This window comes from Ctenocephalides felis, unplaced genomic scaffold (genome assembly GCF_003426905.1).
Source record: "Ctenocephalides felis isolate EL2017-DRISC unplaced genomic scaffold, ASM342690v1 CF-g0.4_SCAFFOLD_01170, whole genome shotgun sequence".
Taxonomy (NCBI): Eukaryota; Metazoa; Arthropoda; class Insecta; order Siphonaptera; family Pulicidae; genus Ctenocephalides; species Ctenocephalides felis.
The window spans coordinates 66,585,705-66,613,031 of record NW_020537324.1 but is presented as its reverse complement, the minus strand read 5'-3'; the positions used below and the strand labels follow the sequence as shown (position 1 = coordinate 66,613,031).

The 27,327-nt window shown below is 30.0% G+C and overlaps 3 protein-coding genes across 3 annotated transcripts; all 3 read left to right on the top strand.

Annotated features, from left to right (window-relative positions):
• Positions 1–572: 572 nt before the first annotated feature.
• LOC113367556 (alanine--glyoxylate aminotransferase 2, mitochondrial-like) lies at positions 573–13,662 on the top strand. Its single transcript, XM_026609154.1, has 10 exons — positions 573–594; positions 6,800–6,891; positions 7,024–7,208; positions 7,689–7,812; positions 8,971–9,159; positions 11,165–11,293; positions 11,378–11,539; positions 11,615–11,836; positions 12,823–13,173; positions 13,530–13,662. Exons 1-10 carry the CDS (start codon positions 573–575, stop codon positions 13,647–13,649), a joined length of 1,596 nt encoding a protein of 531 aa, XP_026464939.1. The 3' UTR covers positions 13,650–13,662.
• Positions 13,663–16,086: 2,424 nt separating this feature from the next.
• Positions 16,087–19,201, top strand: LOC113366254 (cell division cycle protein 27 homolog). Its single transcript, XM_026607832.1, has 4 exons — positions 16,087–16,223; positions 16,469–16,544; positions 16,609–16,756; positions 16,834–19,201. Exons 1-4 carry the CDS (start codon positions 16,200–16,202, stop codon positions 19,070–19,072), a joined length of 2,487 nt encoding a protein of 828 aa, XP_026463617.1. The 5' UTR covers positions 16,087–16,199; the 3' UTR covers positions 19,073–19,201.
• A 3,418-nt stretch (positions 19,202–22,619) lies between these two features.
• LOC113366255 (phosphotriesterase-related protein-like) lies at positions 22,620–27,316 on the top strand. The gene is made up of 6 exons (XM_026607833.1): positions 22,620–22,717; positions 25,687–25,938; positions 26,029–26,277; positions 26,345–26,509; positions 26,575–26,792; positions 27,212–27,316. Exons 1-6 carry the CDS (start codon positions 22,696–22,698, stop codon positions 27,296–27,298), a joined length of 993 nt encoding a protein of 330 aa, XP_026463618.1. The 5' UTR covers positions 22,620–22,695; the 3' UTR covers positions 27,299–27,316.
• Positions 27,317–27,327: the final 11 nt, after the last annotated feature.

Genomic DNA, 27,327 nt, shown 5'->3' with positions numbered 1-27,327 from the left:
CCACTTCACAGAGATACTTTTTTTAAAGTTTTCTATCTAAACCGTCTGACAGTTTTTAGTACCACTTTATATGAAAATGCTACGTAACTTTAGTCTATATTACTGCAGAATCGACTCATAACTTAAAATTACTGTTTTAGAGATTAATACTTTTATAAAATGTGGCCCTCCTATCAATTAACCCGTTCTCCAATGAATCAGGGTGATCATTAATAAAGTGACCAAGTGCATTTAAATCATATCACGACCGAAGCTCGTGGTATGTTTTATTTTTCAACACAACTTTACATCATATTTGGATGTATGTATGTGCGTCTTGTAGAGTTTTAGATCATCACATTTATACGCGTTGCTTTACCAGAGTAAACAACGAGTGTTCGAAAGACCAAATGTGCTATCATTCTCATTTTATATGTGTACAAGTGCGATCGCATTGTAAACAAACTAATTGTAAGAGAAGTTATTGTATTTGTAAACATTGGTATAAACAACAATAGATTGAACTTTGCACAAAAATCAGATTCGATTTATTAGTTCTTTCAAATAAGTTCATGTGAACAGATGTAAAAATCATGTCGAGGAAAACTATATTAGGTAAGAGGAAAAGCACAACTTTATAGAGACAATAAAATATATAAAGTGTAAATATTATAATATGCATTAAAATTAAATATTAAAATACATCGATTGTGAGTTTTTGTGTATAAGGTAAATGAGTGGATAAAAGTGTTTAATTTAATTTTCTTAGCAGAAAACGATATTTGATACAGTAAACTAATCTAAAGAAAGTGAAATCAAAATATTATTATACTAAATATAATGTGTATCTACGACATACTCTACAAATATTTTCAAGAAATGTATATTAAATAATTAACCGTTTACCATGTACGTTTCGACACTATATGTGCGTCATCATTCAGCACGTTAAAAAAATTCAAACCAGAGAAAAAAATAACATATAATTTTTAGAGACCTTGTTTAATGAAAAAAACAAATCAATAAAATAAAATAATGAACTAAAAGTTAAATAATATATTTATATAGCAAGTCACATGATTAACCAATTATAAAGCAATTTTTTTATTTCATTTACAATTCGTTAATCATGTGGCTTAAGACACAAATTTATTATTTAACTTTTAGTACATTATTTTATCTTAATAGTTCGTTTTCCATAAAACAATGTCTTTAAATATAGTGTCCTGTGTTAACTTTTTAATAATATGAAAAATAATTCATTTTTTGTCACCTTATTCAAAACATTCAGAACTTATTTTTATGGAGTAGTCGCAAAATAAATATCGTAAAAATAAATTTGTTAACAAAATGTTTGTTTACATTATGAATGATTGAATTATAAACACCATATGATAAAAGCACGTGCGCAATTTATGAAAGCCACAAACGATATCAATTTGGACTTATATGTATATTTAATAATATTACCTAAAAATGAGCACAATATTAATGATATCCTTCAAAATTTTCACGTACAATTTTTCTTTAAAGGAAATTTCCCATTTTACTTGGAAAAAGAATGAATTTTCAAAGCAAAATGACAGTTGGCGGAATAATATAAACTACGAAAGACAAAGTAATTTTTTAAAAATATAACTTAGAAAATTCTTAAGTATTGGTTAAGGCTAAGGTTTTTTCATATTTTACTCGGAAGAAAGTTCTTTTTTCAAAGCAAAATGACGGTTGGCGAGATAATATTCACTATGAAAAAAAGTAATTTCTTGAAAATACAACTTCGAAAATTCTAAGATTAAAGTTAAGGTTATCAAAGTGCTGGACAATTTTGTCGAAATTAGCTGAATTTTTTTTCTCTAATTCCGATAATTATTTTTTCACTATAATCCAGTAATCCGAATATTCCATTAATCCGAAACGCTGTGGTTTTTAATATTGTCGAATTATGGAGATTCTACAGTAATTTAACAAGTAGTATGACAAAAATTATAATAAATTTATCTAACTAAAAGGATATTAAATGAGTAGGTACATCGACATTTTAAGAATTAATATTTGCTAAAATACCTAAATGTTTCGAAAAATGGAAATTATCATCACTATTATATGAAATCTATTTAATAAAAATTTGTTAAATTGTTTACAGTTTACATTTGTTCCTCCTTCAATTTTTTTGTAATATTCTTGATTTTTTTTAATTTCAATAAGTATTACAGTTGTTAAATTATTAAAATCAAGTAATATTGATAAATAATAACATAAATTTAAATAAATAAAAGTGCAAAAGATAAAATTTACATGAAAATAATATCCGTAATATGATATGATATAAAATATAAGCAAATAATAATAAAAATAAAATTAATAAATAATATAAATAAAATTTCTGAATAATAAAATAATACTAGAAAAATTATAAAATAGCAATCAGAACTTAAAGTACTTCTTAACTATTTTGCTTTTCGGTTAGCTTATCTCTATATGTTATATTTATTATTACAATTTCTCTAACACTGATACTTTGTAATATACAAAAGTTTAAAACAGACAATCCCAACTATTATGTTATCGAACATATGGTGAACCCTTAACTACCACAAAGGCCAAAGTATCTTATCACTAAATTGATAAAAGAAAGTGAATGAACTCCTCTTGCCCTTACATAATATTAAAACTGTTGGCGTAGGAAATTATATAATATAAAATATAAGAAATGTCGCTATAAAAAATTTAGGTTCTGAATATATTTTTTATAATAGCAATCAAGATACAAAGTATCGTATAAGCTATTGTTTTAATGAAAAAAGTATGTTAGAATAGATTTTACTTGATAAATATATTGATTAAATAAAATACTTCTAAACATGCCTCTATCCAGATAATGAAATAAAAAGTAAACTAAAATTTGTTTCTTAAAATAATTTTAATAGATCTTCGTTTCGAGTCCCAATTTGACTTGAAGATAGATAGTGAAGTTATGTTTTCATCGATCATGTTTTTATTTGTGTTTGTACCATATTAGCATGTGTCCTTTGTTCCATTGAGGAAGAGTCAAATTGGGACTCGAAATGTATGGGTTTAATAAAATTATTTTAAGAAATATATTTTAGTTTAGTTTCTATTTTATTATCAGGATGGATGGCTAATAAGAAGTATTTTGTTAATCAACATATCATCTAAAAAATATTACATATATACATATATATATATATATATATAAATTTTGTTTTTATATGACGTAATAATTATGATAGTGAAAGGTATCAAAGTTCAGTAAACAAATCACTTTAAAATACGTCAACGTTAATGATATGATTTTTGTTCCAGTTTCGAATCAGATATTCCGGAGTCACGCAGTTTATCAAATTATTACATGTTATAAAATTGCAAATTCATTCACAAGACTAATTACATAATTCTTATAAAATTAAAAAGAAAAAGAAATTTCAAAGATGTATCAAGGCTAGCTGAATTTCAAATTCATTTTAAAATATTTGCGAACAATGGTGTTTACGTAGAATTATTTATATACGGAAATGGTAATATTCATTACTAGTTCATTGACACTAATGCAAAATTGTTTTACACAAGATATTTTCTCGATATAAAAAATTGCTAGACACCATGTACAAAAATAAATAGAAAAGTTCTATAATAATAAGTTAAAACACATTTTTAAATTTTTTTTTCTACAGTTTTGCTTATTGTCCATTTCAAGGCAGGTGTAAAAATTCAATATAATAAAAAAAAACATGTTAAACATTTAATTCGAATCACCTATAGAGACAAACTGAAGAAGTAAAATTGCTATGTACGAGGTGTGTTCAAAAAGTACCCGGAATTACTAATAATTAAATTTCGCGGGTCTGGAGTGTCTGATTGTCAAAATTTTTTTTTTATTGTGTTGGTATACATGCCCCTAAAGTATGATGAAATTTTCAGCTATATTCACTGTTTACTTTGTCTGTGGTAGTCGCTAAGGTTCGACGTGTTTTTCTGAGCTCGGCGATTTTTACAATGGAAGAATTGAAAAAGTCAAAGAATTTGTATTAAATTTTGCGTAAAAAATGAAATAAAGTGTTGCAAAGTGCAAAAATTCACCAGATATGGCTCCGTGTGACTTTTTCCTATTCCCAAAGTTGAAGAGACCCATGAAAGGACGGCGGTTTTCCTCGATTGAAGAAAATCGCCGAGAGTGCTCAAGGACATATCAAAAAGTGAATATCAAGGGTGCTTCGAAAATTGGAAAAAAACGCTGGCATAAGTGTATTATATCTGGGGGGGACTACTTTGAAGGGGACCACATTAATGTAGACGAATAAATAAATATTTTTTTGAAAAAACGAAAATTACGAAAACTTTTTGAACAGACCTCGTATGTCATTTTATCAATGAATTGTTGATTAAAAGCTTCCTTGAACTTTAGGCAGAATAGATGCATTATAGGCCCATATTTAAAGATATTATCCATTTTTCGTGAAATTAAGAATGTAATAGATTACGAATTTTTACTATAAATATGAACTTTACTGAGACTCTATCATCATATAAGTATGCATATGATGATCTAATTCATAGACTCGTAGAGTCTCAGAAAAGTTCATATTTTTCGTAAGAATTCGTAGTCTATTACATTTTGCTATTTCACAAAAAATGGATACTATCTTCAAAAATGGATAATGTCAATCTTTGTTCAAAAATTCAGAAAATTGTACGTTTTGGAAGCCATGCTCGGTATTATAAAGTCTTCCACAAATAATATAAAAATTATAATATAATAAGCAATTAAATTAATTTTCAAAGAATTGCCTATGAAGAGGACTATGAGAATTACTATATTTATTAACTTCATTCCGCTTATAAAAAAAAATAAGCAGACCTACTATGAAGATACCCAAAGAATATAATATTGATCAGAAATTGTAGATACATCCAACGGCGTATCTAATAAGAAAATACTATTTATTCAAAATGCATAAAATTCTCCGACTTACTTTTTACAATTCCCTATAAATTTAAATCCACAAACATTATATTTCCTCATGTCCAAACGCTTCTTTGCCGATCGCCATCGTCAGGCCATTTAACCAGTTTTATTTAAATTGCAAATATCTGAAACGACATACAAGCTGCATACATAAATCAAAGTCCGTGCCCTTGTCTCCATAAATAATTCCACAATATGGGTTTCTTCGTGCAAAATCGTTTGTTTGTTTTATTTATTTCATATTTGTTTTCATTTTATCGAAGCGCTTGGAGCAAATTAATTTTGATACCTTCGGTGATACAACATTAGTCATATATTTCTAAAAAAAGTATTGAAGCAACGTTGGTTTTTGACAAGTGAAAAACGTTAATTCTAAGTGCTACCAGCAAAACAACAGAAAAATATTTGAATGGTTTTTTCTAGACCTTATTCGCTTAATTTAACATTAAAAATATTTATTTATTAGAGAAGATGTGGTCAAGTTTAAAGAGCAATCAAATATGGGGAGATCCGATAGGACGGTGAGAGCCCGTACTCTCAAACTATTAATTTTACAAAAGAAAATCGGTTATTGAAAGAATTATAGAAAAGAAAATATTTTAAAAAAAGTGTTTTTGGCGCCATTTTTTCAATATGGCAGCGACTTGGCGTAAAAATTTGAGGTGGCAAAGTTGAAATTTGTAAAGAGCACCTTGAAGTCTATAAGGTTACCAATTTTCAGAATACCCGGAGTACTGTACCGACAAAACGACCAAATTACTGGACTATATGAGTAAAAGTTTTAATAAAAATTATTTTTACTAGGATAAAATTATGTTTCGAAGATGCCAAAGAGTACTACTAATACAAATGCAGTAATGGCCCTCTAGCTTTGTCTTACGTAAAATAATAACTCACAATTAAGAGCAGTAACAGATACAAACGACCTGCATTGAGATAAATCTCATTCTCCTAAGTATTGTCGAAGCTCTTAATATAGAGATACTATATTTTTTTTATTTTATTGTAAAATTTATTCTTACTTCTAATATTTTATTGTTAATATTTGGATGGAAGTTTTGTATTCAAGAACATTCTGCTGCGCAATTTTCAAAAATCAAACATTTTCTTTCACAAATAAATAATAAATTGATATCAATACAGCACCAATACCAAATATATTTAAATTACATAAATTAAAAAAATAAAACAGTAAAATATACATATGAATATTTAAATATTTAAACAAAACGTATGAATAAAAAATAACAAATAAGCAAAATTTTCCTATAAAAACAAACAAAATCACCTGAATTCTGAGTCACATCAAAGTCCATATTTAAAAAACAAGTTATGGCCTGATATAATATAAACAAATTCTTATTCATTTTATTAAACAATAAAATGCGCATATGTAATTATTGGCTATTTCAAGACTCGTTTCATAAATTTACATATTAAACTGTTAAAAAATCATTAATTTTAACCTTTAGTAAAGTGCACGTTAGAAATGTATTATAGTGATTAGGATAGTGCAATTTTTAAGTACCTATTGCTTCTATATTTTTAGTCATCGATAGACAAAATATCAGGTTCAATAGAACTAAACAAATATGACCTTAAATAGTGTCCTCAACCAATTTAATTCATTTCATATCCAGATCAAACTAGACAGTGTAATTGGATGTGGAGACGATAATTGAAATAAATGGAAAAATAACATCTATATAGAGACGTAGAGTAGTAACTATCCCATTATTGGAATAATTATATGCCTTCATTTTTTGGCACTTTTTTACTACATGTTATGAATTTTAGTAGTAGTTTAATATATAAAAATACTTCTTTTATTTGCAGAAAATTCTAAAAGAATTCGACATATAAGAAAATATACCACTACTCCAGATCCTGAACTTCCACCATGTGATTTTACACCAAAGCCGTACAAAGTAAATCATTATACTATACACATTATACATAATTAAATCGAATGTAGAGTATAATAGTTTCATGATAAATTTAAATATATGAAATATTTTATTTTGTGACCAATATTTATTTATAAGTATTATTTATAATAGGGCCCTGACTATGACGCGGTACAAAATATAAGACAGGGCCGATTGGTGCCATGTATCACTTCGTATTACAAAAAGCCAGTATTAATACATCAAGGAAAAATGCAATGGTTATGGGATCATACAGGAAAAAGATATCTAGATATGTTTGGTGGAATTGTTACTGTCAGTGTTGGTCATTGTCATCCGTAAGTAAATAAAAGCTACTTGAAAACGTAATATTTTTGTATATCAGTTTTTATCGCAGGTACAAAAGCATTTTGTGACTCTATACGATGTTTAATTTATTAATACTTTATAACAACAATTGATAACTAAAACACCAATGTTTTTTAACTTCTCTTACTTCTTTAGAAATATTTAAATATTTTATAATCTGGAGAAAAAACATTAACGATTATTGTACTGTACTTAGTTATTGTAGAGCCTCATTTTGGTTGTTGTTCTTATCTATTTTGAAAAATATTTTCACAAACTGTTCATCTTTCGAAAATTTACTGATTTTTTATTGTCATATAATATTTATTTCCGAATTCAAAAATAAACAACCCTAATACTATATCATTTTGATTTAAAATTTAAGTAATATTTTGATAAGCAAATTACAAGTATTTATATAAAGATGGATGTGTGTATAATTTATCCTAATCATTAAAATTTATTTTTAGAAAAGTCAATGCAGCTTTGGCTGACCAAATGGATTCTCTATGGCACACCACAAATATTTATATGCACCCAAAAATACATGAATATGCCCAAAGATTGACTGATAAAATGCCAGGTGACCTCAAGGTAATAATGTATTGATACAATAATTATAAAAATAACGGTTGGAACAACTTTTGCTAAAAACTAATCAGCCTATCAATAGCAATCAAATACTTTTTGAATAATTCAAATCGGTTGAACGGTGCTCCCAAAAACGTCGACGAAAAATTGTATCCATACATACATACATACATACATCCTTTTTTGGAGGTATATGTTCAGAAACATCTGCCACGTGAAGACATGTAAAAATTTTCATTTTCGATTTTTGGACGATTACTATAACTTGCGTATGTGTGTGTGCATGTATGTATGCATGTGTGTGAGTTGTGCAGATACAAATTTTCGTCAACGATTGCGAGAACACGAGTAACCGATTTGAATAACTCAAAAAACATTTGATTCGTATTGATAAGAAAACGTGCTAATTAGTTTTTGGCAAAGGCAGGTCTAACCGTTCCGAAAATACGAGACAAAAAGTGCCAAAAATAGTAATTGATTTTTTGAGAGAACGGAGCGTTCGATTTGTATTATTTAAAATAACATTTTATTTGTATTGACGAAATGAAGAACTGAGGAAATTTTTGGGAAGGCAGTTCAGCGGTATCGAAGATGCAACCAAAATGATCATTATACATATTCACATAAAATTATCACGTATTTTATAGATATTTTGATAATAAGAAGAAATTTTGTATACATTGCTATGGGTTCCGTACCAATGTTTATTCGTTATACTGCGACGCGGCGCCCATGAGCTTTTGATATTTTGTTTTTAAGCAGTTAACGTATCGCAATTGCTTTGAAAAAAAGTTTCCAAAATATTTCAAAGTAAAAAAAATCAAATTTCTCAAAAAGGTCAATTCTTAACAAAAATTTTAAAAATCTCAAAAATCGATTTTTTTCAGTTTTAAAAGAAAATTGAATCTTTTTTAAACATGTTTTCACACTCTTTTTGTACCAGTCCTTTGTTTCGCACGGTAGTGTTTTGTAGTAGTCCAGTTTATAGTCTTCTTATCACACTGGTAACTTTAGTGTTATATGGAGTATATCTGTATTACAACTTTACTAATACTGATTAATACTCATATGACATTGACCAAGACTTTAACTAATGTTATTTCATTTTCTCAAAATAAATAATTATTTACCTTCTATTCTTCATATGTTTCCTATTTCTAGGTAGTTTATTTTGTAAATTCCGGCTCGGAGGCGACTGATCTCGCCATGATGATGGCCCGCCTGCACACCGGACACCACGACATTCTGTCCTTCCGGAATGCTTATCACGGCATGGGCACTGCAGCCATGGGAATAACAGCACACAGCACATGGCGGTATACAATTCCAGTATCACAAGCTGTACACCATGTAGGAAAATAACATCATTTCAATATTGTATTTTCATATAAAGTTACTTAATACTAACACTTCCATCGAAATTCATACAACCAACACAACTTTGTATAGGGTCCTGCCAAATAACTTTTTTTTTAGGGGGTACGACTTAAGCAACCCCACTGTGTACTCTGCACTCTTTACATTTCACTTTCAAATAAAAAAAGTGAAAATATTTAGTGGTTTTTAATAGAATTTCCAAACAAAAAGAAAATTGGCAAAATATTCAGTAGATTTTTTAAGGAATTTTTCAAAAAAAGCTAGTTGGCGGACTCTATACTAATAGTAAGGACAAATGCCATAATAGGTAATACACTTTGGGATACTAGTTTTTGGAAAACTAGTTCATAACTAAATAGTTTTTTATATCAGCACGTAACGCGTGCCTCCAAAGAAAACACTTCATACATCGTAGTAACCAACATTCTCCAAACGTTTTTAGTATGTACTTATGGACCAATCCTGCCGTATAACAGACCAATGTTAAGGCAAGGCTATATTATAGAGAAGTTTCCATACAAATTTGTTCTAAATATTGACAAAAGCCATGTGGTTGCTGTGCGGTCATGCGTTTTTCTGGTTGCTGTGCGGTCATGCGTTTTTCTCAGGTTGTCAGATAGAAACCGCACAAATGTCAAAAAAACGTTGTTAGATAACAGGGTCTTTCTGACACAGCTTCATAACATACGAGTGACGTTGCAGTTTATGTGTAAAACGCCTGCATGCACAGCAAATACATAACATTTTGAAAGTATTCAGTATGATTCAGTAGCATAATGTTGGAAGTTGGAAGTTGGAGCACAACATGACCTTGCCATAACATTTTTCTGTTATGCGGCAGAATGGGTCCCATTGTAAGGACAAAATGGTGTAAAAGGTAATACACACTTAGATACTAATTTTTGGGAAATAATTTTCTATATCAGCATGTAACGCGTAAGTACAAAAGGAACAATTCATACATCATAGTCACCAAAATTTTCCGGGCTCAGTAAGAAAAAAAAAGTTTTGCAATAAATCCTATTCTCTTCATTTTATTGATAGATTCTTTAGCACTTTTTCAGTAGAAGAGATAAAACAGTAGAAGATAAAAGCCAATCATGTTTCAATTTTTTTTCTTGGCCTCCAATAAGTCAGGCAGAAGAGTACTATACCATTTTGTCCATTTTATAAGTCCGAAAGTGAACAAATATGAATAAATTGATTGATTGATTGATTAAATATTGATGAAATTGATTATTGCAATGAAATTAATTGAAATTACTAGTACATACTGCCATAATAATAGTAATAATAAGTTCATTTACTTTAAAACAAATAATTACAAATAAATATAAATGCAAACACTTAAAATAAACTTCTGAGGCAATGACGCTCAACATCTGACAAGATTGTGATCATAGCTTATTGTAAATACATCCTGGTATATTAAAAATGACACCTTACATAAAGACCTAAAAATAAAAATTATTAATGAAATGATTAAAGAAAAGAGCAAAAAATACCACGAAAAACTACCAGGTCACCTAAACAAATATTAAAAAGAATTAAGCGAGGAATATCCCACTCGAAGATTGAAAAAAAAAATGACCATACGATCTTAAATAAAATGTCAAAAATAATAAAACGAGATATCTCATAGGAGATAATCTTAAATTCGTTTACACCTAGCATATTGTCTTAAAAAATTTGTCTCAATAAATCTATGCAAATAAGAGAAGCTTTTTTCATGTTAGCCGAAACTAGCTAACTCTCAAATAAGGAAAATTTTTTTTTAAAAAGTCAGTTTTTGGGTGGAATCAATCAATAATTCAATAAAGCCAAATTGCAACTGAATGGTTTTATGTGTTTTATTAGTTTATTGCTCATAAAAATAGATGACGCATAGTTTTAAACCTATAAAAGTATCATAAAAATATCATAATATTGTTATTGTATTTATTTTTGATATAAAATGTGCTTAAAAATTATTTACTAGGTAATGAATCCAGATCCCTATCAAGGAATTTGGGGTGGTGCAAATTGTAGAGATTCTCCAGTGCAAACAGACCGAAAATGTGATTGCGACATCGATCATTGTCGTGCTGGTGATCTCTATTATAAGCAGGTAATAATTTACTTATTAGTAATCAATTTTGCTGTAATTGCTGCATATTTAAGTACATTGGCCATAATAATTAATTTGCTTTAGTTAAAAGAAGTTTTCAAATACTCTTTACCAAGAGGACGAGTTGCTGCATTTTTTGCAGAATCCATACAAGGTGTCGGTGGAACCGTACAATATCCTAAAAAATATTTGAAGCGAGCTCATGCACTAGTCAAAGCTAATGGAGGATTGTATGTTGCAGATGAAGTACGTGAATAAATGTTTGCTAAAATAAAATAGTTAATTACTAGTCAATGTTTTTTTTTTTCAATTTTTAAATAGGTTCAAACTGGTTTCGGTCGTACCGGTACCCACTTTTGGGGTTTCGAAGGGCATGGAGTTCAACCGGACATCGTGACAATGGCTAAAGGTATCGGAAATGGTTTTCCTTTAGCAGCAGTTGTGACCACAAAAGAAATAGCTTCGTGCCTTACACAAGCTTTGCATTTTAATACGTATGGGGGCAATCCCTTGGCGTGCGCCACTGGACTGGCCGTTCTCGATGTAAGGAATTACAAATAATTTTTAATGTTTGAATCATACACCACATGTCAATGTAGTGTTGACAAATTCTCATATTAGCATGCTCTGATAGAAAACTCACAGTGAAACCAGTTGTTATTGGAAATAATAGAAACATTTCTTCTAAATATCGCTCTCTCATAGATAACTAGCAAACCCGACGAACTCCGTTTCGCCACCAGATGGTTTCGTGAGAAAGATGAAGAAATTTTTTGTTTTGTTTTATATTTGAAAAGGAAAAAATTGATTTCATTGCACAACAGTAATGAATTTATTTCGATTACAAAAATGAAGTATTTTTTAGTTGAACTTCTATAAGTAAATGAAAGTGAATCCGCAAATTATCCGTTTCATTGAAGTGCTCTTTAGTAAACCACATTTTTTGTTTTTTGGTCTGACGTTACCACAAACAAAGCGGATGATTTTCCAACTTGTGAACAGGCAACGTATAACTGCCCATGTGAAAAACAATGATTTTCTAAATAATCTATTTGAAATTTATCCCGCAAACACTAAGTGATTGGCCTTGCGACTTGTTAGTTGTCATTTCGAACGCAAGGCAAACTGGAAATTGCAATCGTTTGAAGTCAAACGGAAGACCAGTCGGAATAATTGGTATGTCACCAAATCGCCAGCAATTTTTGATTGAATGGTAAAATTCTGTGCGTGTACATCATTATTCTTTGCGGCAAGAATTGCTCGTTGACTTAACCAAGCACAATACTGATAATTCTTACTAATGTCATTACTCGAATTTTTAATTACGGTGCGTGAAGTTCCAGCAATTTGCATTAAGGCACGATGCCATACACCACTAATTTTGCTATAAACCTTGCGGAGCCCGAGACCTTTCCAATGAATGCAAAATTGTCGAAATCGGTTCGTGCGTTCTGAAGTTATTTCGTCAGGAAGGAAAACGCGACTTATTTTTATATATATGTAGATAACATTTATTTATTATTTTTTAGGTTCTGGAGGAAGAAAAACTTCAACAGAACGCTTTGGAAACTGGTACGTATCTGCTGGAAGGTCTGGCGGGTCTCAGGAATCGTTACAAATGCGTAGGCGATGTCAGAGGCAAAGGTCTCATGATAGGAGTCGAACTTGTTGATTGTGTAAAACGCCAGGCAAATGAAAATGCAATCAACTCAAATGCTGCAGAATCCTGTAATGGAAATGGTGGAGTGCCGGAATGCAAATCTGAATGTTTGAACGGTCGTAAAAGCCGAACCCCGATGTCTGCTCCACATTTCGTGGATATTTGGGAGCACTGCAAAGACATGGGGCTGCTGTTGGGACGAGGAGGCTTGAACGCTAATGTTCGTATGATTCATATAATATTTGATAATGATATCTCAAACTACTTGTAATATAATTTTGCCTTAAACTAGGCTGCACGAATTTTTCGATGCGGAACACGAAGGTCCAATTTGACTTTCATTAACTTCTAAACTGTAGTATCAAACAGTCAACTATCAAACTATGTTCAGTAAATTTCCAGTTAATTCCTGATCGTAACAGAATATTATTTTACATTTTTTTTTACAAATTTGTAATCTGTCCCTCGGTTTAAAAATGTTTGCCACCTATTTTAGTACAATAAGTACACAATTATTAATAATAATTCCATCTCCTCAGACAACCTATTTTTATTAAAACTATTTATTTTTCTCAGGTATTAAGAATAAAGCCACCAATGTGCATCACAAAAGCTGATGTTGACTTCACAGTAGCAGTTTTGGATAAGGCATTACGGGCACATGCTGTGAAAACTAAACGAAGTGCCAATCATTAATTAAATCGTATAATAGAAGAATAAAACTATAGCATATAAGGATCGTCTTGTATTTTTGTAACGACATATTTTTATACGTAAATAAAAAAATTAAATGAAAAACTTATTTATTCGAAAAAGAGGCTTGCAAAATTTTTATATTCAGTGGATGGAGGTTTGATACCTGCCTCGGACAAGCTGATGTTAAGCAGTAGTGACATAGTTTTTTTTTTTATTTTCATATATATTTGCACCTATTACATAAAAAAATATCAGCAATTTTTTTGATAGTCCTGTGACATAGGTTTTTGTTTGAAATTATAGATAAGGAATATGTTTCCAGGTGAAAATAGACCCTCCGCGGCATTGCATCAATAAAACATTCATCACTATTATAGAAATTGAGGCTAATAAAGTGTTACTAGAACATAGCTCTGTACGGATCAGAAACATGGACTCCAAGGCCGACAAAAACTACCTGAAGAGTTTTGAATTATGGTGTTGGAGACAAATGGAGAAGGTAAGATAGACAAATAAAATTACAAACAAAGGAGTGCTGAAAAAGAATAACTTTACTGACCAATATTAGTCCAGTCATTATAGTAAGTTCACCTAGGAATTCGAGATACCCAGCTGTAAGTCTGTAATTACACCATAAAAGTTGTCTCAAAACCTACATATGGTAGGATGTATGTACCATATCTCGGTTTTGAGACAACTTTTAGGGTGTATTTACAGATTTACAGCTGGGTATCTCAAATTCGAGATTCTTACCTAATATAAGCTTAAATAACTAGACTACATTGGACCAATTCTGCGAAAATTGTGCTTTCGTAAAGGCGTCGTCGAAGGTAAAATAGAAGGACTGGAAGGACTGGTATCAAGAAGAATGCAGATGATTGATGACCAACGCAAGAAGAAAAATACAGGGAACTGAAAGCCGAAGCACAGGACTAGGAAACAAGAAAGCAGAAATTTTCTAAGAAAAACCCATAAAAGTGTAAAAAACGTGGGAATGGAATGGTAATAGTATTAATATACAAAAGATAGGGAAGAGTATTATTGATTTTGTGATGCTCTCATACCATGGACCTGCCTGGACAGACAAATATTTATTATTATTATTATAGAAATTGTAAAAATAAATTTATTGCTTAGGGATAGTATAACTATTTAAGTTGCCATCTATAAAAACAACGTCATTAAAAGCAACTGCCCGTTTCGTTAGAAAAATTCTTCATTTTATTTATACAAGAATCGACTTTAAATATGTTTTTTAATTTCCCAAACAAGGGAATTTCTACTGAGCTAAAAAAAAGTGTTATTAAAATTATCAAATAATTGTGAGCGAATTCTACATAATAGATCTGCGAACATAAAGTAAAAATCGGTCAAATATTATATTTTGATTTTAATAATAATTATACATTATGTTTAGGTTTTGTACTAAGATTTTTGATGTTTTAAAGTTCACTTATATAGTTCAAACAAATTTCTTTATCATTTTCGACACTATGGATCGACCGACTTGATTGGGTTTCAATTTTTTCGAAATATTACAATATTTTCAAAAAAGTCGATTCAATAAAATTTATATTATCAACAAAAATTCAATTTTTTACAAATAGACGATTTTTTCAAACATTTCAAATTTTTCGAAATTTTCAAAAGTTGTAATATTTTCAAAAAATTAAAAAAACGCAAAGAAAACTATTTTTGCAAATTTTAAATTGCTGTATGAAAAGTTCCAGCAATTTGCTTTAGCTACGATGCCATACACCAAACGCAAAAAAATCGAAAATTTTTAAATATCTTTACGTTTCAAAGGTTTCTAAATATTTTAGCATACCTTAGAAAAAATGGATTTATGTGTGTGGGTGTGTGTGTGTGCTGATACAAATTTTCGTCGGCGATTTCGGGAACATCGATCAACCGATTTGGATGATTCAAAAAACATTCGATTTATATTGATAAGGAGACGTGCTAATAAGTTTTTGGCGAAGTCAGGTCTGGCCGTTCCGAAGATACGGGGCAAAAAGTGCCAAAAAATGGTAACTCATTTTTTAAGAGAATCGAGCGTCCAATTTCAATCATTCAAAAAACATTTTACTTGTATTGATAAGATGAAGAACTGATTAAACTTTTGGGAAGCCAGGTCTAGCGGTTTCGGAGATCTAGTAAAAAAAAAAAAATCTAATTGGCGGTCAAAAATCATCATTAGACAAAGGGACATCATTCAAAAGGATTGTATTAAGAATTTTAAATTGTATGTACATCATACGTTGTATGAATTTGACATTAGTAATCAAAAAAATTTTGAACAATATTTTTAAATATTAACGTTCAAAATACAAAATATTTTTAATAACAATCTTTAACATCTGTCAACACTACTAAGAAATTTATCAATCAACGATCTAATCTGGCAATACAGTTTTCTATTTGTATTTGAATAACATGGCGTACTATGGCTTTTGTAAAATACATTTATGTCAATAAGCTAACATTGTGATGATTAAAATGTTTTAGATATTGTTTTAAAACTTCAAACCTGTTAAAATAATTCCTAAAATGATAATACAAGATCCTGTACAGGTAGAATGTGGTTTTGTGAAAAAATATTTATGATTCATCATCAAAACGTCAAACTAATATATTTGTTTGCACATATATTTTGACATATAACTTAATGTGTAATAATAATCATTATTGCGTGCATAAAAACTATTGTTATAAATATCTTACTATTAAAGCTGAATCCAAAAATATATTTCTCACTAAAAAGCAAATTTTTGTAAGTTCTTAAATTAAAAAAAATAATAAGTTCCTTCTCTCTGCAGGCTGCTATTTGGCGTTGTTTAAATCACTATGCCTATCAGGATGCCACTTTCTTAGCTGAAAGATTACATGCTGAATGTAATTAATATAGTTATTCTTTTTATTATATTAACAGGGTGCCCTAATTAATTTTTTGTTTCAGTAATCAGTGATGAAAGTTTGTTTCTGCTAGCGACATGCTATTATCGATCAGGGCTTATTCAACAAGCCTTCTGGTTATTGCAGAAACATCAAAGCAAATCTCCACAATGTCGTTACCTGTTGGCAAAATGCGCCATGGATTTGGAAAAGTAATTATTAGATTGAGATTCGGAAACTATTAAAAACCAATTTAATAAATTACTTATGAATACTATTTTTATTCTAGATTGAGCGAAGCAGAAGGTGCTCTATGTCCATCAGAAAATGTGACAAAATGGAACTTGGATGATGTAGTTAATGATTTTGGTGATCAAGCATGTTTTTCTCTACAACTATTAGGAAAAATATATGGACAAACAGAACAGTTAACAAAATCATTTGAAGCAAATCGAAAGGCTTTACAATTATGTCCCTTTCTTTGGAATTCTTTTACAGAATTGTGCAATAAAGGTGATAAACCAGATCCGAATCAAATTTTTCAAATAACATCTGATACTGTGTATAATGGAATGAACTATAATATTCATAATGTGACAGATAAAAATGTAGATATAAATGTACAAAGTGCATGTGTAACACCCATGGATTATTCAACACCAATTATGAACCCAGTAACACCAAATGTAAATGGCCCTCATATTAATAGAATAATTGCGGAAGAGAGTCCGTTTAGTATATGTGGTCAAAATATTAGTTGTATATCTGGAATAACCAATTTACAAGCACTCCCTAAACAATTACAATTTAATATAATGAATTCATCAGGAGTAAGTAGTCCTGCTACTCCAAATTTTGGCTTTTTGCCACTGGAAAGTCCACAATTATCATTTGTCCAAACAACTCCCGTACAATCAGCAGCTCTAACAGAAGCAAATGATCAGAAAAGTAGTAAAAAACAAACCTTAAGCAGCCTAAGAGCACAAATGGGTTTACTAATTAGTCGAAAAGATTCACCTGTAGCAGTCTCAAAGCCTCCTGTATTCAGCCAGAGTGGTAATGTTAGCAACACGACACCACAAACCACAGTTCCTGGATCTAACATACATTCAGCACAAGTTAGGAGGAGCTCTAGACTTTTTACAAATAATTACTCAGTTAAAGAAAATAATAAATCTCCAAATAGAAATAAATTTGCCACCCCAAAATCTCCTAGAAAACCAAAGCAACGTTTAACAAAGACTAATTTAGGTAAAACAAATTACGAAATAACTGAAAAAACAGTAGATAAAGAAAAAGTAGAAACTATAACGTCTGATCAAAAAGTTTTGCTGAATAATAGTATAAACTCTGCACAAACATCAGCGCAGCAACTTCTAGTTTTGCAAAAACAAAGTGTTGATGGACTCATGTTTCTTTTAAGACAGTTAGGTCAAGCTTATTTATGTTTAACCCAATTTCGTTGTCAAAGAGCTGTTGATGTTTTACTTGAAATTCCTCAAAAGCATTTCAATACAGGTTGGGTTTTAACAACATTGGGCATGGCGCATATGGAAATGACTGATTATGAAGCAGCCATCAAGTATTTCGAACAGGCTCATGAATTAGAACCTTTTAGATTGGAGCGAATGGACATGTACAGCACAGCGCTTTGGCATTTGCAAAAAGAAATTGTGTTATCAGCTCTTGCCCAAGATTTAATGACTCAAGATAAGACTTCGCCTATTTCTTTACTTGTTAGCGGTAATTGTTTTTCCTTGCATAAGGAGCATGATACAGCTATTAAGTTTTTTGAACGAGCTGTACAGGTGGATCCAAAATATGTTTATGCCTATACATTATTAGGGCATGAATTAGTGAACACTGAAGAACTCGATAAAGCTATGAGTTGTTTCAGAAATGCTATACGCTTAAATTCTAGGCATTACAATGCATGGTTTGGAATTGGTACAATATATTCTAAGCAAGAGCGATTCCAATTGGCCGAAATCCATTACAAACGTGCTCTTTTGATTAATAGGCAAAGTTCAGTTCTTATGTGCCACATTGGTGTAGTTCAGCACGCACTTGGTAAAACGGACAAAGCTTTACAAACTCTTAATCAAGCCATAGAGCTGAACCCTAAAAATCCATTAAGCAAATTCCACAGAGGCTCTATATACTTCTCAATTGGCAGAAACCAAGAAGCTTTGAAAGAATTAGAAGAGTTAAAAGAAATGGCTCCTAAAGAATCTTTAGTATATTATTTAATAGGCAAAGTTCACAAAAAAATGGGAAATGTTCATTTAGCTCTTATGCACTTTAGTTGGGCCACTGATTTGGATCCTAAGGGTGCTAACAATCAAATAAAGGAGGCTTTTGATCCAAATGTAAGTGGGACTGCTGAAGACGAAAGTAATACAAGTAACGATGCAAATGTCACACCAGAAGACCAAACAATAGACATGCAACGATTGCGTCATATACAAGTGCGTTTATTTAGTGATGAGCCAGAGCCAGAATTGAGTGATGTTGAGGTCAATTATTGATAAATGTGTTAATCGTGTGAGGTCTAGAATATATATTTCTTAAGCATATTATATCTGTAAGGATTTTTTTTCTGTAGAAAATTGACTCAAAATTAATTTTAAAGAAAACTATTTATTAACAATAATAGTGGTTGGAGAAACTATATAATTTTTAAACATTTATATGTATGGATTTAATATATATGTATATAATTTTTTATATCCGTTTTTTTTGTTTTTGTCTATTGTTTATATTGTGAATATGTTTTTTGTAAATGTTAATTGTATAGTTTTAAGACGAATTGTTTTTATATTGTACACAAACTTTCAGATTGATCTTACCAATCAGTTGTGAAAGGAATTGTCTCTACCAAAGAGTCACAAATAAATAAAATGTATAAGCAGACCGACATTTGTGGGCTTTGTAGTTATTAATTTATGTTAATATTATGATAAGCATAATAAAATTAAAGACTACACACATCGCAATTATATAAATAATTTTAAATATTATATTGAAGGCTTGATGCAAAAATAAATTATATAGTAGTGGAAATAATATGTTCAAAAGTATGAATAAAAAAGTGTAATTTGCTGTTTATTTTTTAATGTCTATTGTTGGTCAACCCTGTTGTGGGTTATTTATAAACAATTGTTATCCAACAGAATTAATTTTATCAAATGTACTGCTGTTAAAATAAATAAAAGCATTCTTATGGAATATTTGATAGTACCAACAATATCTACTTGGCACAGAAATTGATACTGTTTTTTAAAATACTTTGTGAACTGCAAATAATAAAGGGAATATTAAGATGTCTTATTTATTATTTGCCAATTTTTTACCCAAAATAAACTAAAGGGATTTTTTAAAATAAATTTCTCTATCCTAAACTAACGATTGTAACTTGCAGTTAGTTAAACAAAAATTAAAAAGTTTTTCCGCGAGTTCGTTAAACATTTTTCATTATTTTTGTGATATCTGAAACCTACGATATAAAAATTTACCGCTTCTCACAAAAATAAAGGATCAGTTCCTTTTCCACAAAAAATCAATCAGATTAAAAAAAGATCTCATACTGAAGAAGTTCCAACAATTTTATATTTAAATTAATTTTATTAACTTCCCGAAGAAGAATAAAATCCGAGTTGCTAATTTTACGTTCTCCTGAAGTTTCAAGTCATTCTGAATCGTTTGAGAAAGAAAATGGAAAAACCATTGGCATTTTCTTTCTAAGGCAATGTACGTGTATTGGCCCAAGAACCCAAATTTGATCTTTTGTCATTTGAAACTCAAAAATTATCGACTAAACAAGTAAGTCCTTGGACTAATGTCGATTAGTTTTTGTAATAATGCATAAAATATAATATGTATAATTATAATCGACTGTTTGCGATTTAAATTATTTCTGATAAGAAAAATATCTAACTGTAATGATTGTGAAAGTTAGGATGTGGTGAGTGAAAAAGTTAGTAAAAAAGCCAATCTAATCTGAAATTGATTACATTTAAATTGTATTGAACATATGTAGGTATAACAAATATTCGAGGGTATAACTAAAATTATATGAAATATATTATTTGTCACTTTTTACCGTATCTTCGAAACGGCTGCCGAAGAGTATTAAGTAGCACGTTTCCCGAATAAAAATTCAAATTAAACAAAAAAAAAATCGATATATAAAAAAGTATTTCAATTTTTTTTAATAGTTAAATTATTTCAAATATTTTATTATTCGTATTTTATAGACAAAATGTGAGAGCTTATGAATTAAGACGACCATTAATCTAGAAAATAATTATTTATGTTTAATAAAATATATATAAACAAAATCCAAGCTCCTTCTCATAAATAAAGGACCTCATCTCATATTTCATTATATGTATTGAAATTATCTCATACTTATATAAATTATATATAGAATGTAAAGTTAAAATTATTTATTGGAAGAATATGTGAAAATAAGTGAGCTTCAGAATTCCTAAAATTAAAAATTTTGAATACTTTAGAATAATTTAAATTTTTCTTTTCTAATTTGAAACTTGATTTTTGAATATTTTGAAATCGCTAGACCTGCCTTCCTCAAAAACTAATTATTATCTTCACACTGTCAACACAAGCAAAATGATTTTTGAACAATTGGAATCGGATGATCCGCTCCCTTAAAAATTGCTATTTTTGCATGGCCAAACATACACATTAGACTTGCACCGAATATTCGGTTTCTATTCGGTATTCGGCATATTCGGCACCTTTTTTGATATTCGGCCGAATGCTGAATAGCATCTTACTATTCGGCCGAATACCGAATAGTTAAAATCAAAGGACCCGCCGCCGCCGCCGCTCAGCGAAAGTATTGTGTGTGTTTTATCTTTTATGCGATAAAAAGCTTGGCCATGGATCTGTATATATATTTTGAAGTCTTTAGTTTACATAATATGATATGAAGAAATAAATCCATTATTATATTTTGTATTTATAATAATTTAAGCTTTATCGACTTTGGAGATTATAAATGAATATGTGAAGAACTTTTTACTCAATATTAAAAGGACACGTTATTGTTATATGTTTATGTTATTTTAAAAAAACATTCAACGGTTACACGCATGTGTTGTATATCTATATTCAATATATTTATAAAGCATTATGAAACCCATCAATATACTCAGTCTAAGCATCTCTAAATAAAGAGATATCATAGGCTGTATATCGCAAAAAGACAAATAATATTTTTGGTCAGTTTTTATTTACTTTTTTAAGAAATAATATTGTGTTTATAAAAAAAAAACAAATGTTTTTGAATCAAATAGTAATTGGACATACATTTATATATATGTAAAGAATTGCCTTTTGATTTTTTTCCTAATTATGCACATTATTTAAGTATTCGGCCGAATAGTATAAATAGTGTCAAATTTTCCAAATAAGAAGGAGTACCCAAATAGTAATTGCAAGCCAAGAGATAAAAATTCAATATACATATAGTACGTTTGTAATATAACAACTGCAATTAATAAATACATTAACACGAACGAATTTAGGCGTTGCCAAACTTGCCGAATATTCGGAATTCGGTTTCTGGAGCATGTCGAATGTTCGGTATTCGGGCATATTGCCAAATATACTTTTTGCTGCAAGCCGAATACACATGCATTTTTTAAGGAATGCTAAAATTTTCAGGATCTTTTGCAACGTAAAGATAAATAAAAATGTTAATTTTCGATTATTTTGCGATTACTATAACATACTCTGCGAGAAGTTAATAATCGGGAGATCTGATCTATGAATGCAACAAGTTCAAAAAGTCTGTGAATAAAATAATAACTTTGCCATGAATTAGTATAATGTTTGATCGCAACAAGTGTTTTATTTTCATATTAAGAAAATAAAATTTAATACAAAATAGATAATATTGTTTCGGAGAAATACCGCATTATGGCAATAATATATTACAACGTGTACTATTGGCCGACCCTGGGGCTAGATAATAATGTTTTCGTAGTGCTTACCACAAGCTTACAACGACAACTAGATAACGATGTAAATAAATAGCTGATGAGTTAATTGAAAGCAAAATACGTGTTCTGTTGAAAACAACAACTAGAAACATAAAAAATATAGTTATTTTCATACCATAATTATGGCGGAAACAGTTGAAACAGGTATGAATATTTATTTTTCATTTATATCATATTTTTATAGATACATATACTATATACTTACATAAGTGCCGGTCATGTATGCGATACTTTGAAGATATTAACAAAATAATTCATTTAAATCAGTGATTCCCAAAGTTGAAAATGTGAACCCTCAAGGGTCCATATGACCGCGAAAAAGAATTTGAAGGAACACGAATTGAGAATTAAAAACATAGTAGTGGTCGACCACTACTTATTATCTTTTTATTATTATTATTTCATTAATTCTTAGAAATATGAGATTAAACCACCTTATGAATTCATCCTAGTTGGATGAATACATATATATTTATATAGATACATATATATTTAACTTCCTGTAGGGCAAGTTATAGTAATCGCAAAAAAAATCGAAAATGAAAATTTCTATAGATCTCTACGTTTCAGAGGTTTCTGAACATTTTGGCATACCTTAAAAAAAATGGATGTATGTGTGTGTGTGTGCGTGTATGTATGTATGTTCGGATACAAATTTTCGTCGACGATTTCGGGAACACGAATTAACCGATTTGAATAATTCAAAAAAACATTCGATGCGTATTGATAAGGAGACGTGCTGATTAGTTTTTGGCAAAGGCAGGTCTAGCCGTTCCGAAGATACGGGGCAAAAAGTGCCGAAAACGGTAACTCAGTTTTTAAGAGAACGGAGAATTCGAAAAACATTTTATTTGTATTGACTAAATGAAGAACTATTCAAATTTTTGGAAAGGCAGGTCCAACGACTTTGGAGATATGAAGGAAAAAGTAAAAAAAATGAGCCATTTGGCGGTGAAAAATGAACATTAGACATATGCACATCAGATATTTTATAGATATTTTAATTTGATATCAGAAATTATCAGATATTTTATAGATATTTTAACAATAAGTATAAATTTTGTTTACATTCCTATGGGTTCCGTACCAATGTTTACGCGTTAGACGGCGACACGGCGCTTACGCCCTTTGATATTTCGTCTTTATGCAGTTAAAGCAGTACGATTGCTTTGAATTAAAGTTCAGAATTTCCAAAATATTTCAAAATAAATGATTTAAGATAGAATGATTTAATATGGTTCGAAAGTCTATTAAAAGTTTCAAATCATTGATCAACTTTTATTGATTATTATTGATTATTTTTAATTACTCGAATTTTGAATTGCGGTACGGGAAGTTCCAACAATTTGGCACGATGCCCTAATTGCCTTAAGACAGAATTCCACTTACAGTTAGTTATTGTTTACATTTTATACAATGCTATCTGTTTGTACACTTATAAGCATAAGTGCATTTTAGGCCCATAAAATATGAATTGTGCAATTCACAGTATATATTTATAATAATCTAGTTAAAAATGCACAAAATAAGTGTAAATCTGGCGCAAAATTCTTGCTCGCCTTACCAGAAAACGTGACAGAAATCCTGTATAAAGAAATACTGGCGTCGCGTCGCCGGGCTTAAGTTAGGTTTTAAACCAATAAGGGTTTGACATCCCTGGTATGAATTCCGTTTCCAAATAACGAAGTTTATGTAAATTCAAAAAAAAATAAAAAAAATATAAAATTGAAAAAAATAAAAAAAATAAAAAGAAAAAAAAAGAAATTAAAAAAAAAATAAAATAAATGAAACCCTGCCAAACCTTAGCATTTTATTAAACAATTCAATAAGAAACTAGCTGTAAGTGGAATTCTGTCTTAAGGCAATTAAGGCATTTTTTGAAAACAAATTTTTTTTGAAAAGAAAAATGTTTTCTTCATTTTGACATATTTTGGAAATTCTGAAGGTTTTTTCAAAGCAATCGTACTGCTTTCACTGCATAAAGATGAAATATCAAAGCGCGTAAGCGCCGCATCGGCGTTTAACGCGTAAACATTGGTACGGAACCCATGGGAATGTAAACAAAATTTATACTTATTGTATAAATTCTATCTCTATAAAATATCTGATAATTTGATGTGCATATAATGATCATTTTTGACCGCCAAATGGCTCATTTTTTTACTTTTTCCACCATATCTCCAAAGTCGTTGGATCTGCCTTTCCAAAATTTTGAATTGTTCTTCATTTAGTCAATACAAATAAAATGTTTTTTGAATTATTTAAATCGGACGCTCCGTTCTCTTAAAAACTGAGTTACCGTTTTCGGCACTTTTTGCCCCGTATCTTCGGAACGGCTAAACTACCTTTACCTAAAACTAATCAGCACGTCTCCTTATCAATACGAATCAAATGTTTTTTAAATTATTCAAATCGGTTAATTCGTGTTCCCGAAATCGTCGACGAAAATTTGTATCCGCACATACATACACACACATACACAAACACACACACACACACACACACACACATACACACACACATACATCCATTTTTTCTAAGGTATGCCAAAATGTTCAAAAACCTTTGAAACGTAAAGATATATAAAAATTTTCATTTTCGATTTTTTTGCGATTACTATAACTTGCCCTATGGAAAGTTAATAAAATTATATAAATAATTCGGATTGAAATGTTTTATATACAAAATAAAATTTACGCGTATTATATTATATTCAACACTTGACTTACTAAAAAATATATACAATTTTTCAGCTGCATAATAATAATAATGAACTATCAATTTTAAAGATTTAAAAAGGTGCTATAAACTGTCTGCGCCAAATATTAAAGAAATGATAAAGGATATTTATTATAGAAACAGCATTTTGTATTTTGTAAAAGTAAAATAAGTCAACTAACATAAAACCAGGGCCTTGTACCGCATGGGGTACCGGAGATGTCAAATATTTGCAAATATCTGACATCTCCGGTATGAATTCCGTTGTCAACAAAACCTCGCAAACCTTTGCATTTCATTTGGCTCATTGTACAATTATACGGAGATTTGCAAATAGTCCTATATGAAATCTTTCAAATACATAAAATAATCACAATACCTTTTGAATCTTTCAGTTTTGGGTCCTGTGTCCCCCGAGTCCTTAGGCCGGACACTGACTCACGAACACTTTGCACTTGATTTTAATAAATTTTACACACCACCACCTAATCACTTGGCCGACAAGTTTATTGATGATATAACACTTGGAAATGTCGGATATTTAAAACAATATCCCTACAGCAGCAAATACAATCTGACGTTTTATGATCAACAGACGTTGAACGCCGTTTGTAGCGACATCAAAAACTACAAAAAACATGGAGGAGGTAGGAGAAACACATTGTCTACAAATGTTTTGAAATGATCCTAGACAATATAATAATGGAAATGATTATGCAATGAATGGTTATTTACAGGTGCTATTGTGGAAAATACTTCTATAGGATTAAATAGAAATTTAGGATTCATGAAAGAAGTATCCTTAAACACTGGAGTACATGTGGTGGCAGGTACTGGTTACTATGTATCAGCTGTACAAACCCAGAGTACTTTGGAACTGTCTAAGGAAAACATGTATGATCAGATTTTATCTGATTTAACAACTGGCGAATCTGGTGTCAAATGTGGATTTATTGGAGAAGTTGGAAGCTCATGGCCAATTGACGGTTCATAATACTCCTTTGTATATTAATCTTGTTAACACATGTATTTTTTAATTACTATTTCCTTTAGATTTTGAAAAGAGATCAATTGAGGCAACAGCTTTGGCTCAAGAATCTATGCACTGTGCTGTTAGTTTTCATCCAGGTCGAAATCGAGAAGCACCATTTGAAATCATGAGAATTTTTATGGAAGCTGGTGGAAATGCTCATAAAACCATTATGTCGCATTTAGACCGTAATCATAACAAATACACCATAAAACATAATGAAATTAAATATTGACTTTCTATAATTCTACAGGTACTTTACTAAATACAGAAGATCTCATACAATTTAGCGATTTGGGATGCTATTGCCAGTTTGATTTATTTGGTACGGAGTGTTCGTTCTATCAATTAGCACCAATGTGTGACATGCCTTCTGATGCTCAAAGAGTTGACAAAATATTGAAATTGATAGAACACGGGAAGACTGACAAAATACTAATGTCACACGATGTTCATACTAAACACAGACTGGTATGTAAAAATTAAAAACTGAATGTCTAGCTTTATAAATAACCATAAATCCGATATAATAAATACATTCACATGCCATTAATTTGTTCCAGCACTGTGGTTTTAATAAAAATTAAAAATTAAGATACTGTTTATTAATTTAATTGTTTTTTTTATTCTAACTCCCATGCTTGAATTTTCAGTCACTTTTATACACAAAACTTTAGAGCTCAGTAAGCTGCTCATAAATGATTGTAAGACCTTCAGCTTGCTATAATTGACGAAAATTTTTCATATTTTCATTTTACCATTAACATTTTTCTACAAAACTTACTTGCTCAAAGCTTATCTTCAATTTTGCTCGTATCTCGAAGCAACGAATTGCTCTTGGCAGCTCTTCTCACTGTTCTTATCACCACTGCTCTTATTTCTTTTTGCAGGAAGACTTCGGTGGTCATGGATACAGCCACATCATGAACAATGTTTATCCTAAAATGCTAATTAAGGAATCAGTCAAGAAATCATAGACCAAATAACTATAACGAATCCCCATACT

What these genes read in the sequence shown, in the direction of transcription:
- LOC113366255 (XM_026607833.1), top strand. Translation starts at nt 22,696, where the DNA reads ATGGCGGAAACAGTTGAAACAG. An exon ending in CATTATGTCGCATTTAGACC is followed by an intron (nt 26,510 to 26,574) that starts GTAATCATAACA and finishes ATAATTCTACAG; the next exon opens with GTACTTTACTAAATACAGAA. An exon ending in TTCATACTAAACACAGACTG is followed by an intron (nt 26,793 to 27,211) that starts GTATGTAAAAAT and finishes TTCTTTTTGCAG; the next exon opens with GAAGACTTCGGTGGTCATGG.
- LOC113367556 (XM_026609154.1), top strand. Translation starts at nt 573, where the DNA reads ATGTCGAGGAAAACTATATTAG. An exon ending in TATCACAAGCTGTACACCAT is followed by an intron (nt 9,160 to 11,164) that starts GTAGGAAAATAA and finishes ATTATTTACTAG; the next exon opens with GTAATGAATCCAGATCCCTA. An exon ending in CTGGACTGGCCGTTCTCGAT is followed by an intron (nt 11,837 to 12,822) that starts GTAAGGAATTAC and finishes ATTATTTTTTAG; the next exon opens with GTTCTGGAGGAAGAAAAACT.
- LOC113366254 (XM_026607832.1), top strand. Translation starts at nt 16,200, where the DNA reads ATGATAATACAAGATCCTGTACAG. An exon ending in TAATACAAGATCCTGTACAG is followed by an intron (nt 16,224 to 16,468) that starts GTAGAATGTGGT and finishes TTCTCTCTGCAG; the next exon opens with GCTGCTATTTGGCGTTGTTT. An exon ending in TGAAAGATTACATGCTGAAT is followed by an intron (nt 16,545 to 16,608) that starts GTAATTAATATA and finishes TTTTTGTTTCAG; the next exon opens with TAATCAGTGATGAAAGTTTG.